Source organism: Pagrus pagrus, assembly GCF_965226575.1.
Source record: "Pagrus pagrus genome assembly, chromosome: 19".
Taxonomy (NCBI): domain Eukaryota; kingdom Metazoa; phylum Chordata; class Actinopteri; order Spariformes; family Sparidae; genus Pagrus; species Pagrus pagrus.
Genome location: NC_140203.1, coordinates 25,046,027 through 25,059,486, shown reverse-complemented (window position 1 = coordinate 25,059,486; position 13,460 = coordinate 25,046,027). Strand labels below are relative to the sequence as shown.

General features: G+C 42.6%; 2 protein-coding genes across 3 annotated transcripts in view; one reads left to right on the top strand and one right to left on the bottom strand.

The window, feature by feature from the left end:
- The window catches only part of dennd1a (DENN/MADD domain containing 1A), a 30,661-nt gene extending 25,831 nt beyond the window's left edge, over positions 1–4,830 (top strand). For both annotated transcript variants that reach the window (XM_084383545.1, XM_084383544.1), the window contains one exon: positions 865–4,830. In XM_084383545.1, coding sequence (XP_084239671.1) covers positions 865–1,920 — 1,056 coding nt within the window. In that variant the 3' untranslated portion in view covers positions 1,921–4,830. The remainder of the gene's footprint in view (positions 1–864) is intronic.
- Positions 4,831–7,195: 2,365 nt separating this feature from the next.
- The window catches only part of crb2a (crumbs cell polarity complex component 2a), a 30,374-nt gene continuing 24,109 nt past the window's right edge, over positions 7,196–13,460 (bottom strand). Inside the window, exons 10-13 of the mRNA XM_084383332.1 lie at positions 12,520–13,390; positions 12,283–12,396; positions 10,811–10,937; positions 7,196–10,162 (exon numbers count right to left, since the gene is read on the bottom strand). Of these exons, the coding sequence (XP_084239458.1) occupies positions 9,941–10,162; positions 10,811–10,937; positions 12,283–12,396; positions 12,520–13,390 (1,334 nt within the window). The 3' untranslated portion in view covers positions 7,196–9,940. The remainder of the gene's footprint in view (positions 10,163–10,810; positions 10,938–12,282; positions 12,397–12,519; positions 13,391–13,460) is intronic.

Sequence of the window (13,460 nt, the reverse complement as noted above, 5' to 3'; positions counted from 1 at the left end):
AATCCAGATTCGAGGCTTTTTTCAGCCTGTTTTGTGAAACGCGAGCTCATGAGCATTGATCACCTGGGGCTTCTGTACGTTATCACGTCGTTAGCGCCTGACGCCTGTTTACACTCTTTCACAGAAAAACAATGGCGGAGCAAAAGGCTGCGAGTGCGGAAGGAGAACTATACACGCCGGAAAATTTAAGGAGTAATGTGTGGCGCTTCTTTGGTTTCCTGAAACAAGGAAAAATAATGAGAAAGGACAAAGTTATTTGTAAAATATGTAAGACTAAAGTTATCGACCACTCCACGACCAGCACTTGAGAGCCCACCTGTCAACACTTTTCTGTCTATTGATTGATACACTGCCCTCTGGTGGACAGAACATAGAACAACAGAAAAACGACTTTCTTTTGATACTAATATAGGTCTTACTGGAGGCATTTAATGATCAAAATATTATCAATAAATATTCGAATATATTCGAATATTAATATTAATAAACAAACGAAGTTCGAATATGATTTTTTGGGCAAATGTCAAAGCCCTAATCAGCATGGGGGTACATGGATAAATACTGAATTTTAATTTATGGGTGAACTGTTCCTTTAAGAATAAAGAGTTTTGTGGCAGCTGAATGGGGAAGTTCTGTTGTCAGACCTTCACTTTAGCACATGAATCCACCACCATGAAGGATTTTCACAGATCACTCAAGTTAAATAACTAAAAACAACTGAAACCACTTGGCCCTTGAATGTAGGAAAAGCATACTGTATAACTGTACACTGAAATGAATTGTTTCATTGTTGTAAGCTGTAAGCACATATGATTAACAACTGGAATGGTCCTTATACTTACTTATTATTTCCTGTGTTTGCAGCGGATGGACCTGAGTGTGGGTGAACACTCACGAACACTCCCAGGCCTGAAGCTCTCCAACCCTTACAATAAACTGTGGAGTATAGGGCAGGAGGAAACAGCCCTGCCTGTTTGTGTGCCTCTGACCTGCGATAGACCTCCATCTGTCCAACTTCCTGTACAGACAGAGCCCCACTCTCCGAGCCATGAGAGCTCCGGCCAAGGCCTGGATCCTTTGGACCCTTCCACCCCAGGCAACATCACCATTCCACGCCCCCATGGAAGAAAGACACCTGAGCTTGGTAGTGTCCTAGCACCGCCTGTGGCACGCTCTAAACAAGCAGGAGCTGGTGAAGGAGGGACTACATCAGGGGGACAGGAGTTTAGGCAAGCCCTGAGCAGGACCACAGATGGAGACCTGCTTAAGCCCACTGAGGACAGTATAGATCTGATTAGCCTTCTAGACCCCCTTAAAGGCTCAGCACAGACCAGTTCCACGTCACTAGGTGATGGGGTAGATATAGGTGTGTCGTCATCTACCTCCAAACCAACACTACCACCCAAGCCTTACCCGCAGGGCTTGCCTCCTTTCCCACTACATCCTCACATATCACTCAACCCATTTGCCCAGTCTCTGCACCACACCTCCCCTCAAATGCATTACTCACCGACTGTTAGTGGGAATCCCTTCAATGCAGTCTATGGGCCTCCACCAGGATCATACTTACACACTCCAGCCCAGCAACAGTCCTTTTCTACACTACCTGGGCTCTACAGACAGCACTCACCAGGCAGTTCAGCCCTGCCACCCAGCTACGGACTGCTCCAGTCAGCCTTCCCCTCCTCAGTCACCTCCCTGCCTGCCTCCTCTGCCAGCAACCACACTCTTTCTAGCCTGGCAGACTTGACGTCTGTCCCCAGTACAGCCACGAACAAACTGGCAAAGCCATTTGGTGCTGACGGAGACAGCCAGACGACTCAGGATCCTTTTGGGGATCTACTGACTATGGCCAAGCCCACTGCACCCCCAAAAAAGAAGGTGGAGGACCTTCGGAGGAGGTGGGAGACATTTGACTAAAATCTGTGAATATGTACTGAGGTGCCCCTCTTTGTCACCACACTTCCCTCTCTACTGTATCAGGACCTTCTAAGTAGTAAAAGTCTATTCTGCTTGTGTGACTCACAGTCGTGGGAGTTGAAGCTGAACTGTTCAGCTATTATTAAGACATTCTAAGGGATGCGACTTGAGTTCTGTGAGAATCTAACTAATTGTCTATTCCAAAGTAATGATTTTGTTTTGTATGTATTTTGAAACCATGCTGAGGACTGAAAAAGTGTTGATGATAAAATCTGTGGGCTCAACATCAATAGGCGTTGTTAGCTAGCAAGCTAAAATTAGTTAGGAAACATTAGCTAATTGGTCTTAGATTATTTCTCCTGCACGCTAACATTAAAGCTACTTTTAGGACAGCGAGCGGTTGCTGTCGTACTTTCATTGTTTCTAAAGTCAAGTCAGCAGCTGAAGGTGAATGTGTACAGTTATTTGCCACTGCAGTCTGAGATGATAATATCTTAACATTTGTCCAGCTGTGTTCACTAGGCGGCAGCTGACAGCCCTGTTGCCCACAGTGTCTCTCCCGTCTCCATGGCTAACTGAGCTACTTGTAAACAGCAGATAGCATGGCAGCTGGTTGCTACAGCCAAAGAAAGTGACAGTAAAGAGTATAGTGAGCAGCATTTATCAGTTATCCTGCCCCCTGCAGTTTTGGATCTACCTTGAACTTCTGGCTATTTCTTAAACATGGCCCTTTTAAGATACCACCTGCTCTATGTCACTTTTTGATGAGATTAGAGGAGATGGATAGTATCAACCTGTAGCATATGGTTCTGCTTCCGTCCATTTGAAATATATACTGGAACTGTTATATGATGTTGCTGTGGTAACCATTTGCTGTCTGTAGCAAGCAAACACACACTGTCTAACGTGCAGAAATACATTTGTTTGCAACGTTGAGGTTTAGTCCTGGAGCATCACTTTTAAATATATTTTTGCAAGTTAGACAGCATGCAGGAGGGTTTCTGTTACAACCATTTGCTGTCTGAAAGCACCTCGACTCACAGGCTAAAACTAAGTTATAATCCTTAAGATTTTCACTTTATCATGAGCCCATTTTCCATTCTGTTGATTGTCAGAAAATTCTGAGCAACAGTCATTGAATGTATTGTCATTCTGTATTGTCACTATGCATGCACTTACTGGATATGAAGCAAAAGACAACACTGGATCATTGGTACACTTTTACTGGATCAGAATTAGGGCTGCAACTAATCATATTTATGATCGAATAATCTGTTTGTTTTTTTTCATGATTAATCAGTTAGTCTGTAAAATGTAAAAAAAAGAAAGAAATGTCTTGAAATTGTGAAAATTGATGAACATTAATCCACTATCAGAATAGTTAGCTATGAGTTGTCTTTTGAACTCCAGCTACGATCAGATGGCCGATGTTGACTGACCTAATGAATCCTCACGTCTTTACAGCTGTGCTGTAAACTGATACAAGTTGTTCCTCCTCTACTACATGTCTGACAGGGTAGCTGCTCACTGGAGATTTACTGCCCAGTTGTTATTACTTGCCGTTACCACTGTGGGCCCCAAATCAACCATGAAGAAATCTTTGCGATCAGAAGCAAAAATGAAAAGCTTTCATTACCAAAATGTAGTTAGTATGTGCTACATTCACGTACGATGAATCTTTTTTTTTTGTGATTGATGAACTTTGTTCTGGACTGACTGAATGACTCTTTGTGCTGTGTATATGCATCAGAGATGATGTTTGATTTACTGCGATAGAAGGTCCTGATCCAGGTGGTAGGAATGGTCATGTGGTGACGCCCTACACACACATGCGCATACACGCCCCCTCCCTAACACCACCTGCTCTGCTACTGACCAATGAAAAATAGGAGTGTGTGTCTGATGAACAAATGGAGATGGACTGAACCAACTCTACCTGTCAAAGGATCGTCTGAATTTAGGTGTTTTGTTTCATTTACCTGCCATCCCACCCAGGAACTCACTCTCAAAACAGGCCTTGCTTCCAGATGTTCAGATGCCAACAGTTCTCAGCCCTCATTCACAAATAACTAACACAATTCTTTACACAGCAGCCTCCTGTGTCTTCTGTCTTAAACGCCACCACATTAGCAAAGTGCGCAGTATAGATTTGTGATTTTAAAAATAGCACGCAGTATTTCATGTCACACTCACAACATCATATGTCTTAATGATGTCAACTTACACGATTAGCTTGTATTGTTACCTGTAGTCTGCTATAGTTGATGAACATCCTAATGGTATTATGGTAGCTACAAAGTGTGGTGCATCTCAGTCATGCAGTTAGTTCACCTATTGATGTTTTTAGTAGCTTCATGCGCAGTGCTTTTGTTTTTCTGTTTGTTTTTTGGCCTTCATGGTGAATCCCATCTTTGGCTTCTCACTGACCTGTGAACATGTGTTGCCTCCTTCTGTTTTATAAAAAAGAAACTTTTTAAGAAAACCTGCAAGCCTACAATAGACTGTACTGTCCCTGAAATGATTTTAAACATTTCTGTCTAATTAAATATGAGGACTTTGAAACAATTTATTGTATATCTGTTGTTTTAAAGGGTTCTTTTGCCAACTCGGCTGCTGATGTATGTATGTGCTCTGAGTTGTTTTTTGACAGTGATTGGCTAATGAGTTACAGGCTGCTTACACATTGTGATGTCAAGTGTGCATAGAGAGCAGAAATGACAGTTATCACAATTGTACCACACTTTAGCTGCTCTCCAGGAAGCGTTTGTGTGTGTGTGTGTGTGTGTGTGTGTGTGTGTGTGTGTGTGTGTGTGTGTGTGTGTGTGTGTGTGTGTGTGTGTTGCACTTGCTTAAAATACTACTTTTCATCATCACTTGTCATCCTAACTTGATTAAAATGCCACAACTGATTCTGCATTGTGTTGAGCAACATATGACCTTCTCATCACCTTGTTACTTTTTCACAGTGCACTGTGTAGATGTGTGTGAGCAGACACAAACTGATTTGCACAAGATTCACAGTTCATGTAGTTTTTGTATAGACATGCTGCCACCACTAGCTGGCCATCGCTGCAGGAGTCACATAAAAAGGACCAATATCATTTTCATCTGTCGTGTGTGGTTAGCTGAGTTTAGCGTAATGACTGAAAGCAGGTGGAAAGTTTCCCCTCTGTAATAGTGTAATTACACACTTTCCAGCATTTCTTGATCCAAACCAGCAGTTTCTTAAGATCACTTCAAATCAATTTTTGTGAAGGAAGAATCGCTAGTTGCCGTAGTTACTTGTAGCTTTTGCCAGGCTTGTAAGCTAGCAGGAAGAGGCTGAGTTAGCTGAACTTTCAACTTGCTGTGCAGTATTGTTTTTCTTTAGTATGTGTTGTGTACAGTATGTTCAGTATGACCAATGAATGTAAAAGTAGTGGATAGAGCTACCACATGTCACCCATATGTTCCTAATGAGCCAGAATGAAGCTCAAACTGGGGGGTACCTGATTAACTAACTCCCAGCTAATCCAAACTGGGCAAAGAGGTGTAGCATGGGTGAAGCTGCAGTGAGCCCACCTAGCTAGAAGCTACTAAGCTGGCCAAGGCTAACAAGCTATCTGTGTTCACACACAAAGAAAAGCGAAGTTAAACATACGTCAGTCACATAAGTCACAACAGGGTCATTTGTGCACATTTGAGTTACTTGTGTGAGTGTTATTCACCCTAAATATCCAGAATACTTTTCTGTACATGAGCCACAAGATGATGAGCAACACCTGGCACAGAGAGCATGTCTGTGTTTATGTTCAGTTTAGTCTCTGATCAAAGTCAACACTCACCAGAGTCCTGATCTTTCTGTTGTCCTCTGTCTTTCTTTTTTCACATCTCTTTATGTTCATGAAGAAAACTGCATTCCCCTCCCTTCAGGTAAATCTACTTTTTAATCCCAAAAGTTTAAAAGTCCACATGCTCTCGACTCCGGGTGTTTATTTGTCCAGAAGCTCCGGGCTCTGCCCCCTGCTCTCTGCTGCAGAGCCCACCAGCTCCAGCAGCTGTCTGCAGGTTAATGCTAACAGGGTTACTCATTAATCTGAACCACGGGTGTCTGTCCCTCACAATGCAACCTGAAGGCCCCCAAATGCACACTGATGCCAAAGTGTTCTACGTGCATTTACACGCTACACGTTACACGTAAAACATATTCAGGTACAGATTGTATTTTAATGCCAGGTAGTACGTCTGCAGTAGTACATTCACTAAATTACTACAAGTTTTGCTACTTTATACTTGGTCTCCACTATTCAGAGGCAAATATTGTTTATTTACTCCACTACATGTATTTAATAACTTGAGTTACTTTCAGATTCAGATTATTAATACAAAATATGATCAACAAATAAAATATGACTATTACTGGTTGGCTAAAGGTCGAGTCAGCAATTCTGAACAAAGGCTTGATATTTGAACTCAGCAGCCAATCAACTGTTCGTAGGTCTTTACATTATTTACTTTCACATCCTGACTGTCTGTGAAGCTCTACAATCAGTTTCAGGTTACACGTGGTCTGCGGTTGCGAGGCCAGCTGGACGCACTGCCAAATTGTCAGAAACAACATTGTAGACAGCCCATGGTGGTGAAATGCACAGGCAACAGCTCTGCTGGACATTCCTGCAGTCAGCATGCCAACTGCACACTCCCTCAGACCTGTATCATTGTGTTGTGTGATAAAACTGCACGTTTTAGAGTGGCCTTTTTATTGTGACCAGTCCGACGAGCACCGGTGCCCTAGTCATGCTGTTAAATCAGCAACTTGATATGCCACACCTGTCAGGTGGATGGATTATCTTGAATAAAGAGTTGGAGAGAAATACTTCTTGTGTGCATAAAAAAATGGAACTAATGAAAAGTGGAAGCAAAAACAAAAGTGTTGAGTTTATAATATTTCTGTTGAGTGTTTGTATATGCCCTGGTTTTGCAGCCTTCCTAGGAAATGAAATTATAACCAGTATTCTAAATAAAAAAAACTGGAGAAAAATCTGAATAATTTCAAAAGTGACAGGCCATACTACTAAATGAAGCATGTGGAGGGTCGTATGACAGCATGGTTTAGCTCCAACTGTTTCAGTTTCCTCTTACAGTCAAAACATGTCAGCTAGGTGAAGAGGCCAAAGTGTGATTGTGTGTCTGTCTGTGTGCGAGACTGTCCTGCATAATGCCTGCTGGGACAGGCTGCAGCCCCTGTGATGCTGAACAGCATGAGTGGTCAGTTAATGGATGAATAATCAGGAGGTATGATGCTTCAGAAGCTGCTTCACTTTATTGCATGATTATAATACAATATGAATAAAATATCTTGTATTTTGCACATCAGAATAAAGAAAACAGACAGCGGTGATATACTATGCAATGGTAAACGATTACGCTTGTTTAGAAAAACTAATACTGTACATCACATTTATTGACAGATATGTTTTCCTCTCAAATTTAAAGCTCACAACAGGTCTTTTTATTCCTTTCATAATTTAATTTGTTGCAATATTTCAACGTTGTGTCCTAAATCTCTTAATTTTTCATTGAATTTCCCTGGGTTTAACATATTCATCACTGACTGTAAACAAATGTGAGTCGCGACTGAGACAGACATGAGCAGACACTCCCTTTGTACATGTGAGGCCCTGACAGTTAAAGTGGAATCCAGCAAAAGTTCAAACACATAATAAACATAAATATACAAACTGTACAGGCTCGACAAAGAGACACAGCTGTGAACGAGTCAACGTGTGGAGGAAACTGTACAACAGGGAAACTACACTCTGATGTCATTAACAAAAACATGCCCCTTGAACTGAAAATACAATCCTGTCTTTTGAACATATCCATTAGATGTTTTGTGTGGTTTTGTATTGTTTTCCCCTCCTGCTCCCCAGTTTGTAACAGTGGATCTCCTGTACAGTCCCCACCTTCTCCTGTGGGCCTCCTCTGATACACAAGGAATCACCACGCTGCCTTTCATTTACCGGAGAAGCTTCACTGCCATTCCACGCTTCACCTTTCTTATTTTTCTGTCCATCCCCACACTTAATTCAAATATGATCCATCTCAACATGCACTGCTGAGTGACTGTCATCCAACACACCACTGCACATGTAAGACAAACCGAGGTGGCAACGACCTGTCCGGGTATCAGAGACCAGCTGGTTTGTGTGACATGTCAAACTGCCCCTGTGTCCCAGCTCATCTCACTGAGTGGTTTCCTAAAGCTCTCACAAGCCCACACCTTTTTATGAATCTTCTAGTTAGCTCATTTATAAAATTCTCTTAGTGCTCCAAACGGTTCCGTCATCAGATTATCACCGTGCATAATACACTGTGCTCTGTCTTTGGATAGGAGGAGTTTTGATAAATTATGCCATTTGGTCTCCCTGGTGTCACCAATCACTTCTGAGAGGACGTATTTAAAGCCTGGATTGTGGATTTACCAGCAGCTAGGCCATTATGTTCAATGGGGGGTGCAGTCGGGCTGATTTTTGACCAGTTTCTGGCAACAAATTTCAATGAAATTGAATGTCGAGCAAGATGTGTTTTCAATGTTATTCAGCAGGAGGTATGAGTTATAGTGTGACAGCAACAGTTCCACTGCTGAGAACACTGTCCAAATCATTCTGTGTGTCTGAGGATTATGAAACTGTACTCTGCAGTTCTATATTCCAATGTTGTCTGTTGTATAGAGAAGCAAAGGCTACAGTCTCCTCATCACTCCACACAGACATGATGTTTTCATTTCTTCAGTGGAAGTGATGAGTGAAGTCACGTGTCCTGTAGGTTATCGTTCATCCGGCCACACAGGCTGCTTGTGAACCGTGTGGCGGCTGCATTGCTGAGCTGCTGCTGCTCACTCCTGTGTGTGTCCACACAGGCTGCGTTGCTGCTGCAGCGCGGCTCCTGCCTGCCCTGTCTGCTTACATGGAGTTTGACTTTGGTAATTATCAATTAATATGATGACAGGATTTTCCTTCACCCTGCTGAAGAGCCAGACAGCCGGAGGGGGAATGAGAGGGAGAGAAAGAAAAAGAGTGCACAGGAAAAACAAACTGCCCTTCATTGTGTTTATTCTCTTCATGTCTGTGACGTATTCTACACATACAGACATTCAAACTGTAGTGAAGCGCTGCTGTGATGTCCATATGACTGCCTACAGGTCGTTTTCAGGTCGTTTTTTTCCAAGAACTGCGTGCATGTTGCGGTAAAAATAGACTTTGAATCTCTAGCTGCGCTGCAGCCTCGTGTGTCTGCTCTGACCTGTTCACACTGAGGCTGAAATCAAAAGCGAGACGTTTTGTACGCAAATGAAAAATGGACATAACAACAGGTGCTTGGAGACATACTTCATACTTGGAACAGTCTTTGTCAAAAATAACCAGCAAGAACAACATTAAAAGTAACTAAAAAATATATTGTGCTGAGTTTAATTATTTCATTCTAAAGTTTCTCCGGTCCAGTCACAGTGTTGTTAGAGCCAGCAGCTAGTGGCCTGTAGGAGAACTGCAGCTGTATGTTGGGTGCTTTTGTTGTTGACTTTGATGAGTGCTGCTTGGGCCCCTCACGTCTCATGATGATTTCTTCCCAATGCAACACAGCTTCCTCAGTTTGTGAAATAAAGCCCTGAAATTGTCCTCTATGCACAAGTTATGAACCAGGTTAAGGCCCTGCCTTAGACAAACTACAGTGTCGAGTCATACAATGGATTGTTCTTCCTTGTTCCAGCATCCTATCAGTGAGTTTCTGGTGCAAAGGACTCGGGGCTCCTGATGTCCTTTATCGCTAACCCCTACATAATTAACACATCTGTTAAAAGAAGTGACATACTGAATAGCAGCACTGTGTCACTACCTGCTCACCACCAGAAGAGGGCTGTGTCCTACAACATAGGTCCTTCAGTTCAGCCCAGGTATTCAGGGGATCTAACAGTGTCACAGTGAGCACGTGCCCGCAGTGCTCAGATCCCATCTAACACCCTCATCTCTCAGCCTCTGTGTCATATGAGTCTTTCCTCTGGTGGGACTTTGAGCATGCTGTCCATCTCCAGTCGAGCTCCAGCCAGCTCCTGAGCACTGGGGCTGTACGCGCCCTCCGACTGGCGCTTCTTCCTCGCCGTGAGCACCATGAAGGTCAAGCCGATGATCGCTATCAGCACACAGAAGCACAGCAGGGGGATGGCTACCATCAGCCAGGGGATTCCCTGTTTGTGGGCTTGTTTCTGCAAAGACACAAAGTGCACAGATCAGACTACAATGTCATGTTTCAGCTGTCTTTAACTATTTAGTTCACTGGATGTTTGTTCAGATGTTCGCACATGTTGTTGGGCAGCACACATACCAGGATCAAATGATTTACTCTCCAAACCACAGATTTGTTCACATGTGTTGTAGTATTACTTTATGTACCATCTCGACATTTCAACAATATGTGTCATATCACATTCACATTACTTATTTGAGATCTGACTGTTATATTTGTAGTGGTGGTGCAGTTACAGGTCAGAAAGCTGCCAAGCCAGTGACTACAGTTCAAGACTGTGTTTTAACATCTGTGAGTAAAACTACAGGATATTTTTGAAGGTGACCAAGTCTGTGGTGACCAAATCAGGACTTTTAAACAAGAACATGATCTTGCGTTAGCTGTAACAAGTGTTTTTATGCCTGAACCTAACCTGACCATAAGCACAGAGATGTCACGTGATGACAGAAAAAATCTGCAACATAAGTTTCAACGTATCTGTGGTTTGCAGAAACATTCATTGCCAAAATTGATTTCGGGGATTGGGTTGTGTTGGGCAACAAATGTAAAATGTACATCTGTTGATGTGTATGTCTAATACTAAAGAAGAAACATGCAACAAACATACGTTTGTGTCACAGATGGCACCACTGTAGCCAGGCGGGCATTCACACACAAACATGTTGAATCGATCCAAGCAGGAACCCCCGTTTCGACAGGGGTTAGACTGACACTCGTCAATCTCTGTTTCACACCTGCAAGGCAGAAAATCACATTAGGAAAGGAAATAAACATGCTGTGCAAACATTTTAGGCCACTCTCACACTTCACCTCAGACATTTATCAATTTCAGTTAAGTGTGTCCAAGTCTTTTTTTTTTTTTTATTTGATAAAATAATAGTAAAAAAAAACAAACAAAGTTTCTATTGCACATAGTTTTGGTTTACTTGTCCAGGTTTTGACATACTGCTTCAGAGATTTCTGCCTCCACCAAAATGCAACATAGGTGAATAGAATACAGTCTGTGCTTATCAAAGCATCAACAAAGTCATATTTAAAATGTTCAGCATCAACACGTCTTTGTAGAAACCATGTCCCTGTCACTCCACATGGATGCAAACCTGACTGTCAATCGTTTTTATTGTGACTATTTACGCACTGAAATTTCAGACGCTGAAATACCAAACCATGTCTGTAGGTCAAGAAACAAAACGAAAAATATTCACATATTCAGATATTATAGAATTGTTAATGAGGGAGAAGAAGTAGGTCCCATTTTAAGGATTTTAATGTGGTAAATATACTTTTGTCCTGCAAAATACATGTTGGATTGACACATCAGAGAATTTTTATGAATGAATAATGTGTGCATGTGTGGTCTGTATGACGAGCCCTAATACATGCATTCACCAGTTAGATTTATTCATCAAACTCTAAAGTTAGAGAAAAATGATTTAATCTTCATATTTTGGGTGAACTGGCCATTTAAGACTCAATCACTGCACTCTAATACACAAGGTTTTAGAACTGATATAAAAAGTCAAATCTACACAAAAAACAGACTTACAGCATTTTAATGACATGCAAGTGTTCCATCTACAGTAAATCTGTGACATTAGTTCAATGTAAAATGTTTCTATCATGTTAAATGAATGTGAATAAATCAATAATATAAATTAAATTCATGCAGAAGTATAGCATATAAGCACATAACATTATGTGTTCATTCAATTATTACATATAAACTTAAAGGAGCACTCAGAGAAAGATCTTCATTGGCTGATTTCCTTCTGCCTAAACAAACTAAATAATCAAGCTCTCTTTGTTTTCATGACTGAATAAACAAACTGACCTTAAAGGACAACACAGTTTATACTGTTTTACTTTGTTTATATGTGGCGGACCCAATTATACCCTATAATAATAGTGCTCCTTTAAGGGGAACTTCTACATTAACATAATGTGATTTTATATTAAACATAAGAGTGATGCATTTCAGAGTGGTTACTCCGTCTCCTGTAATAAGTCTATGTTTTAGGTATTTTCTTTTTAGTGAGGCTTTGTCAAATTATTTCTTCGAGTGTATCGCAGTGAGCTCACCTGCTGCCGGTAAAGCCTGGCATGCATGTACAGTTGGCTCCCCACAGCCCATCGTGGCAGATACCATCATTTGCACACTGGACATCACCACACTGTAATGGAGGATAGTCCCACCTGGTGGAGAAGAGATGAAACTTTGCCTCAGTGAATGATAAGAACAGTTTTGTGTTGCACTGTAAAGCCACAGGTAGCACTGCTGCTTCAAACCAACAAACAGATGGATGACTGAGTACTCACTGGCACAGAGGGCCTCTGTAGTCCTTGGGGCAGATACAGGTGTACATGTTTTGTCCGTCCTGACAGGTGCCTCCATGTTCACAGGCATGATGCTCACATTCGTCAAGATCCTCATCACAAAGTGTGCCAGCATATCCAGGGTGGCAACGACACTCAAACCCTGCTAAGTAGTCCTTACAGCTTCCATGAACGCAGGGCTGAGACGCACAGTCGTCTGTGTCTGTTTCACACTGCTCTCCCTCCCAACCCAGGTCACACACACAGCCGAATGTATTAAAGAGGTCTTCACACGTGGCTCCATTCAGACAGGGGTTGGAGTCACAAACAGGAGCACTGGTACAACCTAAATGAATCTTTGGTTTCCCATCTAAATGGAACTGAGATGGCTGCGGGGCTTTATAGTCATCCACAAAAGGAAGGTAGACTCCTCCGACCCTCACAGCACCCAGACAGCCAGTGAAGCTCTCTGCTACAGCCATCGTGGCTCCCTTCTCATTGAGAAAGCGAAGGCTTCCTGTGCGCTCTGGCACGCTGCTGGCGTCTGTGATTCCATCCACAGTGATGACCCAGGCAGAGGCTTTACGTTCCCTCTCAGCCATTGAGATGTTCACACGATGCCAGCTCCCGTCGGCCACTCGACGCACTCCCGTAAAGGCCATTGTCTCCACACTGTTGCCAATGTGGATCTCCACCCGCACTGAAGAGTCCAGCAAACCCACCAAGAGCAGGTCTGAGCCCCAGGAGGCTCTCAGGAGCACAGCGTTCTCTGAACGAGTCCGCAGCTCCATGTAGATGTTAGAGACGGGCTCAGCCAGCGAGCCTCCAGCACTGTAGTGCACAGGGTTGTTCTCAAACGTGGCATTGTACACACCTACAGGACAACATGGAGAAAATGACTTGCATTTGTTTGTTGCTGAACCAACAGCTATTTCACTAGATAC